An 18,699-nucleotide genomic window follows, 5' to 3' on the forward strand; every position below is an offset into this window, starting at 1 on the left:
AGGTCTGGAGTGTCAGTGCCACATGAGGGTCTTCATCAGATACCTCTCATTTATCATCATCATAACATCATTAACTCAATGAAGTGATGATTGTAATTAGAACATATACAGTATATATTTTTTTTTATGATTTACACACTTGAAACAAAGAATGTACTTATCAAGTCAATCACAAATACGTTTATTTAATTCAACTATGCCTTTTTATTTCACTCGAGGGGTTTAACAGATGACAACTTGGCAGTTCTGTTTTCAATAAACTGGACAAGCAAACAGAATCATTGTGTATGAGTATTTCTTGTGTAAAGCCTCATTCCAAAATGTTGTTTATCCACTTTGAAAAAAGCTGAAAAAAGTTGATATCTGAACTAAATCTGTATTTCTACATGTATGAATCTGCTCTTTCAAACTACCTTTTTTCGGTAAACGGATGTCTAAAAACGACCAATCAGAACATGTCGCTGTAGGTGTGATTGTTTTTCAGCAAGTGGATATTTCATTTTGGAACAGAACTCTTCATTTCTTCACTTATTTCATTTTTAGAAACATTACTCATGCCAAATCAGGTCACTGAATAAATGACATCCACACTTCTCACTACTTCTACTCTGCTACAGGTTTATATCATTCAGGATTCCCATTGGGTGAGGCTACATAGATAGCAGCTGTTGGTTTGCCCCCCCTAATAGTAGTGTAGACTTGTTAGTGTGCGAAGTTTTATATCTTTTTTTTGTATCCTATTCACTACAACCTGAGATGGACGATGTAATCTATTCTTAAAATTCTCTGAAGACCAAATTACACTCCTGATAAATAAATACATTATTATTCACAATAATGAGACATGTAGTAATTCACAGTACTCAGCGGAGAAAAAGCGGGGGTGGGTGGGGGGGGGTATGGTACAAATTGACTCATTCAGTTACATATCTTTGTCAGCCGATAATACAAACACAGTGTGCCTCTATATTTACAAACCCAGTACATTCCTATCGCACCGTAGCAGGCACAGTCAAGTAGTAATGACATTTACAGGAAGATGGACCGGGGCATGGAGATGCTGCCAGCCAACAAACTATACTGCAGACATCCAAAAGTGTCGCCAGTCTCAATCAGGTGGTGTTTACCATGTGGGACAATGTGTGTATGTAAAATATGGTTCAGCCTTTTTCAATTCAATAGATTGTAATAGATAAAGAAAAGTAGTTTGCATTTTTGCTGCTTTTGAAGGAAAAAAAGAAAAGAAAATGCAAATGAATGTGCGTTTCCATCCACTATTGTACAGTATGTGTAGTAGTTTGATTCATAGAGATACTATTAAATCATTGCAGAGAAAGAGGGCACAACAACATGGCATGATTAAAAGAGCTACAGCCATTCTTTAAATAGACCAAAACATTAAAGTTGCGGGCTGTAACACCAAAACAAAGAGTGAAAAGAAGCGAAAAAGCTCCGTAGAGCTCAGGGGAATTGCAGATTATTATCTTTAGGTCTGTCACTACTAGTGACACCTTTCACATTACATGAAGTCATTTGATTTATTGTTCATGTGGAATATCGATTAATGCAGCTTTAAGGTGATGAGAGATACTTTGATTTAAACCAAATCTGCATGGTCTTTAAGGTTTGAACTTAAGCAATGTGGACTGATGTGGAAACTTTATTGAAAAGTTAAGAGGAATGTCAATCCATTGTTATGTATATGTATTCTTATGGTTTGCAAAGCAGTGTTTGGGTTCAGCAACCTCTCCATGCTCAGGGCCCTGCAAGCCAGAGGCAGCCTGTCCTGCGAGGACGAGGCCATTCTGGACACATTTCACAACAACACTAGCTGAGCAAGACAGAAGGGAAATCAGCATTACAGTGACGGTGAGGGAAAGAAAAGGAGAGAACGAGCTGGAAAAAGGAGTAACAGAAAGGGGTGGCTGTGATGGACGTGGAGTAAAAAGGGGGAGGGGGGAGGGACATTATGAGCAAAGGCTGGCGCTTGGGAAGGAGGGGCAGGCAGACACAGGTTGAACACGCTGCACACATCATAGCCCTGGCCTGTGTTTCCCATAGATACACAGCAGCTGGCAGGGGACCAGTTCACTGCTACCAGTTAGTATAACAAAGGCATCAGCTTGTACCAGTTTACAGTCAGCTTTCACTTGAAATGGCTGAAGAAAGTACAAAACAGATGTCTAGGTTTTTGTCACAGGTGGTCTTAATATACATTGTTTCTAAGCGTAGTCTGTGTACCTTACTTTATATTTTCCTGCCTGTGTGTATCTATGGCCCACCATAGTGCAAACATCATGTGTGTCATGCTAAAGAAACAGACATGATCAGAGCACTACGCTGGTTTAGCGAAACTGAGCGGTCTAAAATATCAGGCACATTTTTTAACTTCTCCTTGTCACGACCATTCAAGTTTTGCTACGATATACATCTGGCAGCACCAAAATTAGCCTCTCTGGTCAAACTCTTGGTCGCCAAGAAAACCAGCGGCCTTTTTTTAAAATATTTTTTATAATGGAAGGCATATTTTATATCAAGAGAAATAACTACAGATAGAAAAAGAGATATGTCCGTGGAAAGGCGCCATGGTATAGTACGATGAAATAAAAGAGTCGGTCCTTTCGCCCTTTTCCTCCCAAAAAACAGGAACATAACCAGCACTAAAGGTAGAAGAAAGCGATGAAATGTTAGCTGCAAAATACCTGCACAGGACTGCAGGACTCTCACGTTGTTATTGTCTGAGGAGGAGAGGCAGTGGGAAGCGCTTTTTCAACAAGATAAGGACATCAGAGAGAGCTTAGCTGGCATGCTGAAGGCATTTATTTTGGAGCAGAAGGGTTGTTTCCTAGTAAATGTTTTCAGATTTTGTGGGAGGGGAGGGGGTTCTTTTGGGGGCTGTGGTAACTTAAAGCCTTGGTGGGCCGTCAGAAGCTCTCGGGCTCCTCCAGGAGGCAGGGCTGGGTGGACAGAGGCACGAGGGACGGGGACAGGCTTCGGAGGCCCACCCCGGAGCGAAAGGTGAGGTCCGGGGCTGGGAGTAAGGGCTTGAGGATGCTGACCAGGCAGAAGGCAGAGCCGCTGTTAGGGATGAAGTTGACCTTGTTGCGGTCGGGACACAAAAAGGGAGGGATGTCCTGCAGAGGTTTGGGCCTGGAAACACACAGGCAGGGACACATTTAGCTTCCATAACAAGTGTACTAATACAAGTGGTGCCATCACCTATCAAAAGTGTATTATTATGTTTACATTGTTTGTTGGGGATTATTTTCAGCTACGGATTCAAATCTTGGGAGTATTTGGGGCAGCAGGGCGGTGTATGTGGGGTTGAGTCAAAATAAACTATAGTGTGTGTGTGTGTGTGTGTGTGTGTGTTGATGTTAATGAAGGAACATGTCACTCACACACACACACACACACACACACACACTACTTGTTAGTAGATACATTCAGTGCTGGTTTGAGTGTGCATATGGGATTTTTTCACAATAACAAAAAGATGACGTTATTCTTTATAGAAAACAATAAAACAAATTTAGAATATCAACTGACTTATTCTGGAAAGGATAGGTCTAGTTGTGTCAAATCAAACTTTAAACCTGGCTAACGTGTTAGCAAACAGCTTATTTACTGCTGGAACTGCAGACTTGATCATTCTCTGTGGGTTTATCAATACGAACGACACCTTTCACATACAAGTAGTCACTTGATTATTGTAAAACTATTGATTAAAGTTATTCAACGCTTTTAAAGGCAGTTTTAGTATTTATTTCACAGTCATTTCAGGTGCTGCTGATATGTTGTAAAATCAAAAGTGTGTTTGGTCCAGAGGAATATTCATGGGGAGTTTTCTACTCACATGGTCTCCTCAGACACTTTGACTTTCTCGCAGCCCTCTGGAGGTTCTCTCTTGAACATGTAGCTGTTGTTGGGTCTGGGAGAGGCAGCGTATTTTGGCAGCGGGGAGCAGGGGCCCAACTCTGAGGACAGGCAGAGAGGGGAGACTGGGGGTCAAAGGTCAGGTCAGCAACAGATCACGCTCAAAGAGGCTTTGGCAGGGCGTGTGTGTATAATATGCATCGGCTACAATATGTGGTGTGTGTGTGTGTGTGTGTTAGTCACCTTTGTCCTCATAGGGGCTGCCTCCAACCGTGTCATTGAGGACGGTGAGGTAGGAGGGCGAGATGGAGTCGGGACGGCTACTGCAGTTGCTATGGTTCCCACTCAGGCCGCCCCCTGAGGGGGTCTGTGTGTCGATGCTGCGTGTGCTGCTGCTGCGCTGTGGGGGTACGGGTGGGGGTGCACGGTGCCCATCTGGGACATCCTGTGGCCACACACACACACACACACACACACACACACACACACACACACACACACACACACACAAATGAGGTCACAAACAACGTTGCACCAGGGGCTTAATCCCTGGACATTAATGATGGTAAGATTTGCATTGGTACGCCAACATCAAAGTGCACGATGCGAGTGCACCGATTAAAAAAGTGTGCACCGGATACAATTTGGGATGAACTCGCAGATGCATTTTTCAGAACATTGATATAGCAGTAAACAAATATTTGGTATGTAGGCACCCTAAGCAAAGAATGAAGTCACACTCCCTCTGTGTGTGTTGTAATCTGAGCTTCTCTGTTCTTTGTTGCATGCATGCGAGCGCCTAGTGTGCCGGTATCTGACACGAGGGCCGTGACAAAGCGTCTGTATTTGGTGAGTTGGGGAACGGCCTGTGAGAGCCGTTTGGAGGCAATTCCAGTACAGCCCCATTAAAAATAAAAACTTGAATGATAATTTCTTTAGTAAAGAACAAAACATTTTCAGGGAAGGATGAAACATTTAACAGTACATTTTCAGAACACCCTAACCCCAATCCCTTAGTCAGTGGAACTCACAACGATGGTCTCTTCCTTTTCAGGGGTGTCTCGGATGATGATACGTTCAATCTCCTGGTTGAGGCCCTCCACGCTGTTGCGGAAACGAGGGGCCGATGACTTGGATATAGGGATGGGTATCAGGATGGTCTTGGGCATAGGTGACTGCAAAACACACAAGACCCAAACACACACATGGCTGCAGTTAATATAGATTCTGTGCCTGTTTACAGATGTTGCAGTGAGCAGGAAACTTTAGACACAGACATGAAAAATATAAAGAGATGCTTCATTGTTTTTCTTTCCCCAATACAATGATAAAAACCAAATTGATCATCTTTATGTTACTTAAAAGAGTGTTCCTGCTAGCTAGTGGCTCTTTGTATCAGTTAATGAGCTTTTCAAAAGGTATTGTGATAAAAGTTGCATGATAACTCAGCCAGTCCTCCTTTCTCTTTGTCTCATGAGGCCCAGAAAACAGGACAGCTGCACTCCAGCAGACTCCACAGGGAGCGTAAAACTGGCCCTACCGCTGTCACCGACACAGCAACATGACAGGAGTGGGCACTCAGAGCGCGTATGTGCGTGTGTGTCTGCAGTATCAAAGGAACCCAATTTAACTGACTTTTCATAGACCAGAGGCTGTTAGAAACCCCACGTCACATTTCAAATTAACAGGAGACACACACACACACACACACACACACACACACACACACACACACACACACACACACACACACACACACACACACACACACACACACACACACACACACACACACACACACACACACACACACACACACACACACACGCCAGAGCCAAACAGAGACATGAGGAAAAGTGGGACGTCCTCAAAATGTTTCAGATCAGAGAGCCATCCTAGTTCCTCTCAGTTAGTTCCTGCCACATGGCAGACATACAAACACTCCCACAAACACCCTCTATCGATCACCTGCGACTGGATGATGGCATGGCTGCCATTGAACGGGGACTTTCGGTCTTTATCCCTCCGATGGCGGCTGCTGCGCTTGCTGCGCTGAAGCTGCTGACGCAATTTGGCAATCTGGAGGGTTTCACAGACATACAGACAGACACTGTAAAGCAGACTTCTAGATGTATACAGATGTATCTTTTCAGTAGTGGTGTGTTGAGTGATAGCTGCTGCACATTGCTTAGAAAAAGCATTTATTTACAGCACAACAGAAAAGAGCATTTTTCTGTCGAAATGGTTGTTTATTTAAGCAGAGAAACTGACCTCCTTGAGCTGGTCGGTGCTCCCACAGGAGGCCGAGCGTTTGTGAGAGCCCCTCCTCCTCTCATCTGCCCAGGCCCTGGGGGTCTGACACAAACACACACACTTACTGGTTACAGCTAAATATCAAACATACAAGCACAAAATAGATACATTTGGAGAGCCATAGGAGAAAAGAAAAGTAACAAGAAAACTAGACCTGGATTCAAAAAACCATAAATAATGCAAACTAGAGACCATCCTGCGATGGGATCACACCAGCCGCGACGCCAAAACGGGTCAGGGCCGTACCCCAATGGCCCTTTACCTACTTCCTACCCCCCTTACTTCCTAGAATTGCAATACTAATCAAGCATTTAACTACAAACAAGTATCGTGGGTTTTATATGACAGCAACATTGTGTGTGTGTCAAAAATGTTTTCTCCTAAGCAATGTAAAAACACCTGAGGTGGTTTTGATCTGTTTGACTGAGATCACCTGCTGTTAACGAAAATATCTTCCAGCTTCTGTTTGACCTGAGTCTGGTTCAAAGTCAATTTGTTAGTGATCGTCAGAGACAACACAGCATGATGATGCAACCGTCTGTAATCTCTCTTAACCTCTTTGCATTGATTGCCTGCTTCATAAACACACATAGCCTACATCTTGCAAGCATTCAGTATGGCTTGTCTGAAGCAAGAACACACACACGCATGCACGCACGCAAAGACAACTCTAACCATCTTGACTTTCCTACACGTCAGTCTGTCAGTCCACTACTTGGTCCAGACTAAAACATCTTAATACCTATTAGATTAATGCCATGGTATTTTGTACAGATGGTCCCCAGAGGATGAATCCTACTGACTTTGATGATCCTCTGACTTTTCCTCTAGCACAAGCATCAGGTCAAGATTTTCATGTGTCCAATACTTTGGTTTATTATGACCAAATACCTGCGAAACTAACAACATTCCCATCAGCCTTAGCTCTACTTCGTATTTAGTGCCAAATCCCTGGGTCTAAATACAGCCTCGAAGAGCTGTTAGCATGACTGTGGACTCTTAGTCTAATATTTAGTGACAATTGTTTGTCACTAAATATATATATATATAAAAATACATGTTTATAATTTTTGGTTTCTTCTCCAAAAACACTGTTATAAATGCAACCCACTGAAATCGTTTCACCTCACTGGCTCTCTCATTTCTGATAGATAAACTTTTGGTAATTTATGATATTAGCACTGTTTAAATACAAGATACAATTTGAAGAGGGAAACCAGTCAAGCCAGTTATCTAATCTTCCCAAACATTTCACAAAAACAGAGGACCCTATTCAATCCGACAGAGAGGTCCTAACGTATGGAACTTTTTTTTCCTATTTGGTATAAATGAAAAAATCTGCAGAGCATATTTAAAATGCATACTGTTTTTTTTTCCAACAGTCTAATTTGTTTCATATCATTTAGGTTGTATATAAGCCCTTTTGGATATCTCTTTTCTTTGCACATACATTTGAATCATTTATATGTTATTTGTTTGATTTTAACCTGTGCATGTAAACAAAACTCAAACTCATGCACCACCCACCTCAACATCAGCACACACACACAGACTTAATGTCGCCCCCCCCCCCGGCACTCACCTGCGTCGCTTTGTCCCTCATGTAGGGAGATTGTTGGGGCTGGCTGTCGTCCTGAGGCCAGGGACCTGTCAGGTGAGAGCCAGCGAGCGCGCCCTGTGAGGGCCACAGCTGGACGCGATGGCGGGAGACCGGGAGGAGAATGAGGAGCCGAGTGCTCAGAGGGAGAAGAGGGGGACGCCAGAGGACGCAGAGGAGAAGCACAGGAAGATGTGGGAGGTTAAGGCCACTGATGTAGTCTGAGGATGAGAGAGAGAGAGAGAGAGAGAGAGAGAGAGAGAGAGAGAGAGGAGTCAAGATAAGATAGGTCTGCCTGTAGATATAAACAAATTATTTGTCGACACGTGGTAAACACATCAACAAATCAACAGACACACAGCTGGCCTGCAGGATAAGCTCATGACTGTCTTGCTCTTGTCTGTCTAGGTTTGTGTGTGCATTTGTGTCTATGAGTGTGTGTTGCCAGATAGATGTTAATCCATCCCGTGCTGGGCAGAGCGGATACACTCCCCTTAAAGTCTCACACAGCCCTCTAGTTAATGGCATTAAAACAGCTTAAAGCATGGGGGTGGGGGGTACTGACCTTAGCCTCACTGACCCTGATTCTGAGCTGCAGCAACATGGTCTGCATGATGGGTGCACGGGTCCACTGTCACAACACACCTTTATAAATCTTAATAGCTCTTAAAAACAATGCTTTTAATGAGGATTTATTACCTAAAGCAAACCTACGTAACTTCTGCAGCGGGCAGTAACAGGTACAGGGTAAATGATGAATGCTAAAACATGGTATAACAGTAACACAATTCGAGAAGAGTGACAAAGTCGGCAAACAGCCTCAATAGTATCAGTTACAGCAATATCTAGCTAATGTTAGCTAAGACCAGCCACCATAACCTACTGGTCATACCAGCGCAAGTGAGGCTGTTGCAGCAAAACGCCAGAGTGTATTATTGAATTGAGCAAAAATGTGTTTTTACTACTTATGAGTTCAACCTTTCATTTGTAAAAGGACAAAATTACTATTTCTTCATTGAAATATTACGTAGTGTTTCTTTAATTTATCCAATACAGTTTGGGACATCTCAATGGCGAGGAGGGGGAAGGAGGGTTTCTTGCGGGGCACAAGAACTGGGGAACAAATGGATGCTTATTGCATTCAACTGCACTTGAAATTTAACTGTGATATCAAAGAAAAAAATCCCTTTTATTATTAATATTGCTTGTGAACACCAGTTTAAACAACAGAACAACAACGCAACATGCACACACACACACACACACTTTCATGTATACAAAGCACCTTGCAGGTTAGAGATTGCATTTTTTTTTTTAAGCGTGGGTCCTCCCAGTGGGAAGTGAAAAGCTACCCGACCATAACAACAACAACACACTGCACATGCAGGACGTATCCATACGCACAAACACACAGCATCGTGTGTGTGTGTGTGTGGCCCAGGAGCTAAATTTGGCAGAGGCCTTGACCAGCACACATTGCTGTTGCTAGGGAACAGGGCCAACAGATCTTCATTAACACACAACCGTGTGTGTGCGTGTGTGCGTGCGTGCGTGTGTGTGCACACACGCGTGCGTGGGTGCGTGTGTGTGTGTGTGTGTGTGTGTGTGTAAACAGGGATGTGGGCATCAGCAGTCTGATAGCAAAATGCTCAGCCTTCTTTATTTGTACTGCCGATTTTCCTGTCTGTACACACAAATCAGCAAACCACTACAATGTACTGAAGGCTGACAGCAATAGTAGCACTGGCAGTAGTACTAACAGTAGTAGATATTACTTGCGAGTATCTAAGGTTTGTGAGGGATATCAATTCAAGCCTTTTTGAAGGCGCTACACTGTTACCACCTGAGGTCACTTTAAGCCAAGAGCAAAAGTGGGACAGCCAACTTGCACAGAAAGTAATAAGCACGGGATGTAAATCTACTATTTTCTCCATTGATTAATCATAGTGTATATAATATCAGAAAATGCCACAATCATAATTTCCCAAAGCCCAAATTGATGCATTCAACCAACAGTCCAAAACCCAAAGATAGTCAATTTACTCTTATACTATTTAGAATAGAGAAAACTGAGAACACCACTACATATTCACATTTAAGAAGTCAGAAGCAGTGATATTTTTTGTCACTTTTGCGTAACAAATTTCTTAAAATAGTGGTTTAATTTTCTGTTAATTGACTATCAATTAATTGTTACAGGTCTAGTTTACATCTGTGCATTTTGAATGGCTCTGAACACCCACACTGGTGTTTTCAGTCAACCTGGCTGATCAGACCTCTTCCCAGGACTGTGTGAGTGTGTATACTATAGACTGATTGATTGACATCTTCCTGAGTCTCCTGTTAGCTTTGTTGCACCTGTTAGGGCCGGACAAATTACACCAGTATCATCCTTATTGGTAGAAAAGATGTGTGACCTAATAAATTCAAATTCCATCTAAGCACCGGCCCACCTTCAACCTGAGCAGAGATCTAATCAGCCGCAGTAACTGAAATCTCCTGTGTGGGTGTTCAGAGGCTTTATCAACCACACAAAATAAAACAATATACATTCATCTTGCAATTGCTCGGTTTTATAATCAAAAACTAGGGCTAAAGCAGAGATAATGCTTAAAATATACAATTGTGGGCCTACAAATCTTGACTACGCTTCCATTTGAATAAATACAGTACTTACACGTATAAAAGATTGCTCCTTGTATATCAAATCTCCATGCAATCGCATGTACAGTAATATGTAGGCCAATTTTGTTTACTGGGAGACACGCATGCAACCCCTCCCCACACACATCATCAACACATACTCCATGCTAGTATTAAGACCTGAAGCCCATATGACAGAAGAATATTATCCAGGCTCATGATGTTTAAAATTAAATATGTATGTGTGTGTGTGTGTGTGTGTGTGTGTGTGTGTGTGTGTGTGTGTGTGAGCATAAACATCACTCACCTGCAGAAACTGCGCTGCATGCAAAGGGGCATGGAGCTCTTCAGCACCTCAGCCCCTGTTGATATTTTGCTGCTACTCGAAGATGCTAAAGAGGTGGCGGGAACATACAGGGCAGAAGGACGACAGTGCAGGCTACAAGCGAGAAAAGCCCTCTTAGATATAAACAGGCAGACATGGAAAAGATACTAAAACGTCTCCGCGGGTATAGTGGTGATACAGTATGTGTCAAAATGGGCGTTGCTGAGTTCGCTCCCTGCCTCCTCGTCGTCGTGGATGGATGTTTTTCTCTCCCGGCTGATGCGGCACGATGGCTGAAGCAGCTACCAAAACGCTTTCTGGTCGAAAAAAATGAATATAAAAAGAGAAATTTGCGTAGTGCACCTGGCAGAGTTCGTGAGATGTCGAAAAAAGACGGAAAAAATTTACAGAGGGACAGAAAATACAGAAGGGATAGCAAAAAGAAGGCGGTGATGCTGGGCTAGCCTCGGTTGACTGGAGAGGGACCAGTGTGAAGCACGGCGGGATAACCACTAAAACTTCCGGTTGTTGTTTTCAAAGTAAAACCACATGTCCTTGACCATGGCACTGGGAAAATAACTGGAGTTGGTCCCCGGTGCGGCTGTCCACTGCTCCTGTGTATATGATGGGTTAAATGCAGAGGATACATTTCTTTTCAATGTTTGTGAGTGCTGAGCAATGACAAAATAAATCTTAATCATGTTACGCTATCTTGAAGTCAGATCATGTGTTACAATCTAGTTTTAATCCGCCATAATACAATTTTGTGTTTATATGTTGTGTATTCTTTAATATATGTTTAATCAAATTACCACACAATCTGAGACCATGTGTAGCAACAGAACAACTGGAGATTGCTAAAAAAAAAGGAGGATTAGCAATTTCTTTCCCGAGGGGCCACCCTGCAGATTATTTTGCATATGACGATAAAGACTGGTGACGTTACTGTGCGCCACATTTTATATATATATATATATAAACCGACAATAGTCAGTGGTAAACACACACTGCAAAATGTTTATATAGGTTTGTTGCCATATAAATTTGAGCTCCCTAAAATGTTGTGACATCACTTGCAAGTACTATACAATACATATTTGATATTATTTTGAATGCAATTCGGTCACTTTCCGGTCCTGTCGTGCTGTCCTGGCTACTTCTAGCTGACTTGACGCTACCGAAGGAGAGCTCTGACGTACTGCTCGTGCTGATGATGCAGTTGCTAGGGCGCGTGGAGCAGACGGCGGAGAGAAGATGTGAGGTAAACAAGTGGAAGAGAGGAAATGTCTCCCCCCTGTGTCGACTTTAGAAACTGATGGTAAATTGACAGGGATGCACAAATCTGTATTTAATCCGTTTCGGACTCCCTTGTCTAATATATGTTATGCAAATTGTTACCAAAATGGTACCCAAAAAAAGGTTTATTTGGGAACAATATTTTTTTTCCTGGTAAAATTAAACTCCTACTTTACATAGCCTACCTGTATCAATGAAGTATGAAAAATTAAAATACACACCTGAGAAAAATAGAATGGACAATACACAGCCATCAGTGAGATGTTTTAAAAGGAAAAGTGCAACATTTTGGGTAAACCTCAATTGGAGGAAATTATTTCCTTTTTAACTTCTTTATACAATCGCTACTGATATGTTTCCATTTACATTACTTTCTAGAAAAGGTCTGAAACCCAAATGAAACATGTCCTGAACAGATATAACCAACAATTGTTTCATACGTTTATTGAGTTTATTTTCTTCCATATTGACTTGAAAATGTTTACAGAAACTGTACCGAGCAGATGCATAGCAATGGAATCAAAGGCCATGTCCATTGAATGCAAAACAGAACTCCATAAAAATGATGCAAATATCAATGCAATACACATACATGTTTTTTTTTTCATACAAATTACAGATTACAAAAACATAAATGAGATTTTTTCATATGCCCTGAAGCAGCGCTGAAAATACAGAATGAGTACAATGACATTTCAGCACGCCTGTACAGCGCTAGGCCCCAACAATTCAAATGCTTGCTGACATAAAGAAACACAACACACACAGAGACACACACACACACACACACACACACACACACACACACTCTGAATCAGTCATTCCAACATCAAGGGATGAGACAACAAGAAGCAGAAATAATATCCAGCGTGCTTCAGAGGGGTTTGGTTTCTTTTGGACTAGTTTCTGATTTCCAACAGAGTTCAAAGAGCAGAATCTGGGCTTTCTAGTGTTTCTAGTCTTTCAGTCACATACAGACAGCTAAACACACAGTCCACAGTGAGGTCAGGTGATAGAGATACAGCGATTGAGTCGGCCGACTGTAACAGATCCCTCCACAGATTTGATTCTGGTGATTGTAGTGTTAAAAGACCCCAGAGTTTGAGCCATTTCCTGGTGTAATTGTGCAAGCAGAGGAGTTCCATGAAACCCCTTCTTTTTTTGTCAGCCAGTTCGGATTGATTGTTAGTGTTTGTGCCCCCCTAAAAATAGTCCAGAGAAGAAGGAAAGAGTAGGATTGTCATCCATTTTCTCCTCTTGAGTCAGGGGGTGATAGTGTACAGTGGATTGTTTACAAAACGATTGTGGCAATTCATAAGTGCAACAGAGATTAACATATTAAAATAATGACGGGATAAAACAATGATCAAAATAATGGAAGCGATAAAAACATTGAAAGCATCTAAAAACTAAATCCTATTGCACAATTAAAAATTCTGATACAAAAAAAATGGATACATAGTCGAAAAAAAGACAATTTGTATTGCATACAAATCAAGGAAATACTTCTTTTTTTTATTTATTTATTTTTTTAAAGTAGTTTGTTCCGTCTTTTAAGACCATCAATTCTTTTACAGTGCCTACTCCCGAACAATGCGTGATACAGCAAAGTACGAGAAAGAGACTGCTCAAAGGGTTGATTGTTTTTCAGCCTTTTTAAGTTTAGAGACCACTTCTTGTTGTGGTCGCAACAAACAGGATTTTCTAAACACTGATTTTAGTCGGTTGAAAGTGCACATACAAAGAAAGAAATCCACTCTAAACATTGCTATGCTCATGAGGATGAAACAAAGAAAAAACGACAAAGGGAGATTAATAAAATGCGGAGACAGAAGCAGATGAGAATGCTGCATAGCTGGATTCCATTTAAAGCAATGCCGTCATCAGAAAGACACAGGAGTGAGAAAGATCTAATTACTGTACACGATCAGACTCGACTGTTAGTTCACAAGACCCTCCATAGCTTCCTCTTGCTGATTTAGAGCAGAGAGCTCAACAGACAGAAACCAAATGCTCTCTGGTTATTTCTTTTCAGTCTTGCCAGGGGGCCTGAGTTCACACGTGCGTGTCGCTGGGCTCGTTGGCCATGCTTCCCCCCCGCAGGTAAATAGCCGAACTGGACTTGGCCCGGTTCTGACTATGAGCTTGACCGCGGGAGGACCCGTTGTTGTTGACCTCAGGCCCCCTGGTGTCTGTGGAAATGGCCCATGTGGTGGGTCGCCACTTCTTCAGGGAATAAGGCGTTTTGACGCGCTTCTTGATCTTGTCTCCTGTCCCCAAGGCTCCATCTGGCTGTACCAAGCCCTCCCCTGGAAAACAGGAAGGAACACCGATCAGTACCTTGTTGCAAGTTTCTACACCAGTGTACATGAAACATATACACAACCAGTCGCCTGTAGGTGGCTGTGTACGTGTCCCTAAAAAAGGTCGCATTAGCATTAGTATTTATTTAATCTGGATAAACGTACAAAAGAATTGTACGACGTACAATTTCCAGGATAATTGCCTGACATCCGGCACGTCCGCTCTCTCTGTGTGTTGCCGTTCTCAAAATCCCTTTGCTTCGGGAAACGACAAACTTTGAGCTAGCAAGCTACACGCTGAAAATGTTAGTATAGTTTTGAGGAAAATTTGGATGGTGCAACAAGGCAGGCCTGCTTGGTTCTTTCGGGGAATGATTTTAAAGATTTACAAAGGATATGTTTATGGCATTTACTATCTAACTGGGACGTTTTGGGACAGATTGGAGAGGATTGCTGTGGACGAAGTACACACGGAGATACACTGGTAAGAGCAAAATACGTTTTGACCATGTATCAGCTAATTTAAATAGCTCATGTTACTGTATTGCGTCAACAGTTAACTTCATTTAATATTGTAGGTGGTGTTTTCTTTTGCGGGGTGGAAATGTTCCACCAAAACAAAACTTCCTGAGGCTATTTTGCAGAGCCACCGTCGCTGCATCCAGAGCTTTTTTTCTCCTATCCCAGAATGTATGTGTGGAGGGGCCAGGCCTTTCTCCACAGCGCTGGCTGGCAATGCGAGACTACTATTTATTAAAAGAGCACTCCAGCATTTCAGTATTACCTTTCAATAAAGTTGGGGAGATACTATCATAATCATAGAAATAATCACAGTAAAGGTGGATTTAAAAAAAAATAAAAAATACAGGACATGTCTCACTTCATCCAATGCAGGTATTAAAAAGCATTGATTCGACTGAGACTGCCAATTGTTATCTCATAGAACAAATTAAGTCAAAGCTTTGTGGGGGTTGCGCTGTAAGAGCAGGATTCTTGGATTTACGCAGGGCATTAGACGTTGTAAATCATTAATGTCCTGTTGAAGTTTAACGTTTAAATTTTTCTGAAAATTCTACGAGATGGATAGAGTCCTATTTGACAATGTGAAGGCAATGGACACGGACTGGAACAAAGCTCCGTAGGCTATAATGTTTATTCTCCGTACCCGTCTGAATCCTAACATTTGATGCCATAACTCCTTTGTGGATTTGCCTGCCCAGGGACCGCTGACAAAATGTAGCTACTGAGCTAATTCTGGGACAGGCAATGACTGTCCATTGTCCCTGTTAAATAAACAAATAAATATTATTGTAAAAAAAAAAAAAAAAAAAAAAGTGATATTACAAAAAAGAATCAAAACCCTAACCCTATTTAAGCTCCAAAAACACTTTACAACTAATTCAATAGACCCTTTCTGCCTGGTAAATGTTCATTTCCTTTCAACTCCTTGCCCCAGGAAGTCATTATAATCTGATATATCACATTCCAGTGGGCTTTGGTTGTATGCAGGTAAACAGAACGCTGTGGCAGAAATGCAATCTCGGAATCAATCGGCTATTGTCTGACAATGATTTCGTTTTTTTATTATCTTTTCAAAAATGTCTCATTGTCTGCATTCATATGCAGATATCTGTTTATAGAGATTAGTTGTCTCTCAACTCCAACTCCAATCTCACGTCTCAAGTTGCTAACTGAACACTGCCTACAGAAGAGGAAGTCTTGGCCCGGATATCCTCCGACTACACCGGAACCCCCAAATATTGGCCGTTGCCCCCGAGGGCTAAATTGTCCAGTGAGATTGCCCAGTATGTAACCCAGACTTTGGCCCCCCCTCTCTCTCCCCTTTCATTTCTTCAACTGTCCTCTCAAAAATAAAGGCAGAAAATGCCCAAAAAATAACCTTTAAGAAAATAAAATAAATAATAATAATGTAATTCAGCTATAAAGTATTGAAAGTATGAGTCAATTGGGTTAGTCAGTCAACAAAAAAATAAAACTATTTTAATAACTGACAAATCATTTTAAGTAATTTATACAATAAAAATGCCAAACGTTTGTATGGTTTCTCCAATGTGAGGATTTGCATGTTATAGAATTACTTTAAAGATTAAAGGTTTTTTTGTTTTTGTCAACAAATCCCATGTGCACATTCAAACCAACAATGAGTGTATCTAGTAAGACGTATTGTCTGTCTATCAAAGCCTGATACATCTTAAATCTCTGAGCCATAGAGCTCCATTGTTATTCACAAACTGTTAGAAACACACCAATGAGCCGCATAGTTGCACTGGACATGACAATCTGGTGTGAGGTGTTGGTGTATAAGATCACCTAGTGAGGCCAGATCCTGTGTTGTGAAAGACAGGTCCAGGGAGTTGGGTCTCTCAGGCCTGCGGGCTCTGGGCTGCCTGAGCAGGGCCTCCCCTCTCATGGTGACCGGAGCTTCCCCCTGGGGCACAGCGGTACCGGATCCCGACCCCGTGCTTTCTCCTGGCGGCCCAGTGGTTTCCCTGCTTCCTCCCTCCCCGCTCCCCTCCTCCTCTCCTCCATCACTCTCTCCTCCGCTCTCCCCGTCCCCCTGGCCGTGGCCGGTGTTGCTGTTGTTGTTGTTTGTGTTGGGTCGGGCTGAGCGGAGAGCTGCGACACTCGCGGACGCGTCTCTCGCATCGGGATGCTCTCGCTCACGGCTCAGGAGCGGCTCGTGTTCGTCAGGGCTGGCTGTGATGACGCCGAGGCTCAGGCGGCCGTCGTCCGATCTCAGGGCTCCGGATCCGTTCTGAGTTATGCTGGATCCTCCAAAACCTGTGGCTCCACCTGTGGCCAGGGATGAGATCCCAGCGCTGGCGTGACCGTTAACAGCGCCATTAACGCTACCATTGGCGTGCGTGTCTCGTAGACCGGGTGTGTTGTTTGTGCCTGTGCCCCGATGAGCCTCTACAGCTGTGTTTGTGCCCGTTACTGCACCAATGTTCATCTTTGTTCCCTCCACCTGCCGCAGGTTGGACTTCCCCGAGCGTCCAAACTTGAACCTGAGCGAAGACGATGAGGATTCCTTCTTGGCGGGCTTGGTGCGCAGGGGTAGACTGGACGGCCTCTTGGGCAAGTTCTGCTGCTTGGGCAGGGGGAAGATGGTGCTGGGCATGGGGGCAGCAGGGTCTGACGTGCCTGCTGCCTCACTGGCCATCTTTATGAGGGGGTAAAGGAGGCTGGAGCTGCCAGGGCTCAGTGGATCTGGAGAGCAGAACTGCTTCTGCGAGTGCTCCATCAGGTTCTCGTCCGAGCTCTCCTTCAGGTTCTTGTCCACCTCTTTCGGGTCAAGCTTGGTGGTTTCCAGGTCTTCCTGGGTCAGGTGAAGGCAGACGGGGACAGTGGCGGTCCCTGCTGGTCCCTCAGAGTCCGAAATGATAGTGGTGGTTGTGGTGGAGGCGGAGGGGCTGCCTCTCAGGCCCATGCTGGTGCTGCTACCCTCTGGGCTGGGCAGGCGGGCGTTGGCTTGCTGCTGGCGCTCCTGGTTGATGGAATTCCTGTTTCTCTCTCCGGTCCCAGCCCCAGCTCGACCACTCACAGAGCCAGTGGTGTCAGCCTGCGTGTTCTTGGCAACGCCCTCATGCTCTTCAATGTAAGTGGAGGGGTGGTCTGTGTACGGGCCAGACTTTGGCGTCATGCGATTTCTGGCAGAGAACATTAAGAGGAAAAAAGTGCAGAAAACGTTAAAGAAAACATTTGAAACAGGTACAACAATGATATAGGTAGTTCTGTGTTCATGCCGACCTCTCATTGTGCAGTGTGGTGGACATGGGGTTGAGTGTAGGGCTGACAGACTTGGAGCGGTCCCATATGAGGAGCAGTTCTGCCAGTCGTTCCTCGGCACACTGTGCTGTGAGTCGGGCCTCAGCGTCCTGGTCCCAACAGTCCTCCATCGTCTCTTTCAAAGAGCGAACCGCCTGGAGGAGACACGGTTTTAATATTTAACAATATGAACAAAATAAACACTGATCGCTATAGAAACATTTCCTGGAAGAAGGGATCACTTTAGCAAGGGATCTCTTCACAGCCAGTATAAACAGGAGGCAGAATTACAGCAACAAATACCAGTTTTATTGTCACTATGTGCATGTCAATATTGTTTTAAGACAGACGAGGGAAAAAATTATGCAACAAAGGTCCCTGGCAGGACTACAACTGGGGATGTTGTTGCTGGTCTTAAGCCCTATGCCACAGGCGTGCCCATAATACCAGGGGCTTTTAAGCTCAGGGAATCTTTAAATGATAGGTTCACATTTTTTCAGGTCTATGAATACAGTTATTGGTCGCTGTAATTGTTCCTCCTTTACATACCGGGTGCA

General features: G+C 43.3%; 2 protein-coding genes across 2 annotated transcripts in view; both read right to left on the reverse strand.

Moving 5' to 3' along the window:
- Positions 1-190: 190 nt before the first annotated feature.
- On the reverse strand, positions 191-7,890 carry fam117ba (family with sequence similarity 117 member Ba). The gene is made up of 7 exons (XM_078244033.1): positions 7,772-7,890; positions 6,148-6,231; positions 5,845-5,955; positions 4,908-5,051; positions 4,120-4,321; positions 3,857-3,977; positions 191-3,150 (listed from the first exon to the last, which is right to left on the reverse strand). The coding sequence occupies exons 1-7, from the start codon at positions 7,790-7,792 to the stop codon at positions 2,925-2,927; spliced, it is 909 nt and encodes a 302-aa protein (XP_078100159.1). The 5' UTR covers positions 7,793-7,890; the 3' UTR covers positions 191-2,924.
- Positions 7,891-12,469: 4,579 nt separating this feature from the next.
- LOC144512546 (bone morphogenetic protein receptor type-2-like) overlaps positions 12,470-18,699 on the reverse strand; it is a 33,086-nt gene continuing 26,856 nt past the window's right edge. Inside the window, exons 11-13 of the mRNA XM_078243300.1 lie at positions 18,125-18,297; positions 16,685-18,024; positions 12,470-14,359 (exon numbers count right to left, since the gene is read on the reverse strand). Of these exons, the coding sequence (XP_078099426.1) occupies positions 14,106-14,359; positions 16,685-18,024; positions 18,125-18,297 (1,767 nt within the window). The 3' untranslated portion in view covers positions 12,470-14,105. The remainder of the gene's footprint in view (positions 14,360-16,684; positions 18,025-18,124; positions 18,298-18,699) is intronic.

Source organism: Sander vitreus, chromosome 24 (genome assembly GCF_031162955.1).
Source record: "Sander vitreus isolate 19-12246 chromosome 24, sanVit1, whole genome shotgun sequence".
NCBI classification, from domain to species: Eukaryota; Metazoa; Chordata; class Actinopteri; order Perciformes; family Percidae; genus Sander; species Sander vitreus.

What these genes read in the sequence shown, in the direction of transcription:
- fam117ba (XM_078244033.1), bottom strand. Translation starts at nt 7,792, where the DNA reads ATGAGGGACAAAGCGACGCAG. An exon ending in ATGCCATCATCCAGTCGCAG is followed by an intron (nt 5,052 to 5,844) that starts GTGATCGATAGA and finishes TGTGTTTTGCAG; the next exon opens with TCACCTATGCCCAAGACCAT. An exon ending in CAGCCCCTATGAGGACAAAG is followed by an intron (nt 3,978 to 4,119) that starts GTGACTAACACA and finishes GCCTGTCCTCAG; the next exon opens with AGTTGGGCCCCTGCTCCCCG.